Source organism: Alligator sinensis, unplaced genomic scaffold (genome assembly GCF_000455745.1).
Source record: "Alligator sinensis unplaced genomic scaffold, ASM45574v1 scaffold1879_1, whole genome shotgun sequence".
In the NCBI taxonomy this organism is placed as follows: domain Eukaryota; kingdom Metazoa; phylum Chordata; order Crocodylia; family Alligatoridae; genus Alligator; species Alligator sinensis.
Window position 1 is genome coordinate 26604 of NW_005843753.1, and position 1090 is coordinate 27693.

Consider the following 1090-nt stretch of genomic DNA (forward strand, 5'->3'; position numbering starts at 1 on the left):
CTGGACATAGAAATATTAGGCTAATAATAGGAAATCTTTAGCCTAAATGAACATAGTTTCTGAAGAAAAGAGGCTATTGTCTTATCAACCATAATGTCTGCCATTTGTTCCACAGCAGACGAAAACCTGCCTGCTGCCTCAGTTTCCATGAGTGTTATCCAGTAGGAAGTGTGTGCATATGCCACCAGGCATTTGGTTCTTGTCCAGGACTTCAGGCAAAGACACATGGAGAGGAAATGAGGAGTGAGAATGAAACTTATTCAGTGGACTTCGTTCTGCTGGGATTCCTGAGCCGGACCAATGTACACATGTTCCCCATGGCCATGATCTTATTAGCCTTCATCGCCGCCTTGTCTGGAAATGCTCTTCTCATGCTTCTAATCCAAGTGGATTCCTCCCTTCACACTCCCATGTACTTTTTCCTCAGACAATTGGCCTTCATGGACATCTGTCAGACACTGATAATTGTCCCCAAAATGTTAGCTGACTTCCTGATCCCAGGCAACCCCATTTCTCCAGCTGGCTGTGGGGCTCAGATTTTCCTTGTGCTGACCATGGGTATATCAGAGTGCCTCGTCTTGGCAGTCATGTCTTATGACAGGTACATAGCGATCTGCAACCCCTTGCAGTACCCTGTCCTCATGAGCAGGAACCTCTGCTTTCTTTTATCAGCTGGGGTCTGGATGGGAGCATCAGTAAATGCCTTGTTTCACACAGTGTTTACACTGTCCCTCCCCTACTGTGGCTCCAAAGAGATTGACCAATTCTTCTGTGAGATCCCAGCCCTGCTCAAATTGTCCTGCTCTGACACCTCTCGATATGAGGCTCTGGTGTTCGTGAGTAGCGTTGTCGTGCTCCTCATCCCTTTTTCCCTTATACTAGCCTCTTATGCTTGTATCCTCTCTAGGGTCCTGAGCATGAAGTCAACCAAAGGACAGCAGAAAGCTCTGGCCACCTGCTCCTCCCACCTGACTGTGGTTTGCATGTTTTACGGGGCAGGCATCTTCATGTACCTGAGACCCAGCTCGTACCACTCACCAGAGCAAGACAAGATTGTGTCTCTGTTTTACACCATTGTCCCCCCAGTACT

At 47.8% G+C, this 1090-nt stretch overlaps 1 protein-coding gene across 1 annotated transcript; it reads left to right on the top strand.

Annotated features, from left to right (window-relative positions):
* Positions 1 to 236: 236 nt before the first annotated feature.
* Positions 237 to 1085, top strand: LOC106723387 (olfactory receptor 2T27-like; the record flags this gene model as incomplete). Its single annotated transcript, XM_025195704.1, has 1 exon — positions 237 to 1085. A coding segment is annotated over exon 1 (849 nt), but the record flags the coding sequence as incomplete, so codon positions are not given.
* Between the last annotated feature and the right edge of the window lie 5 nt (positions 1086 to 1090).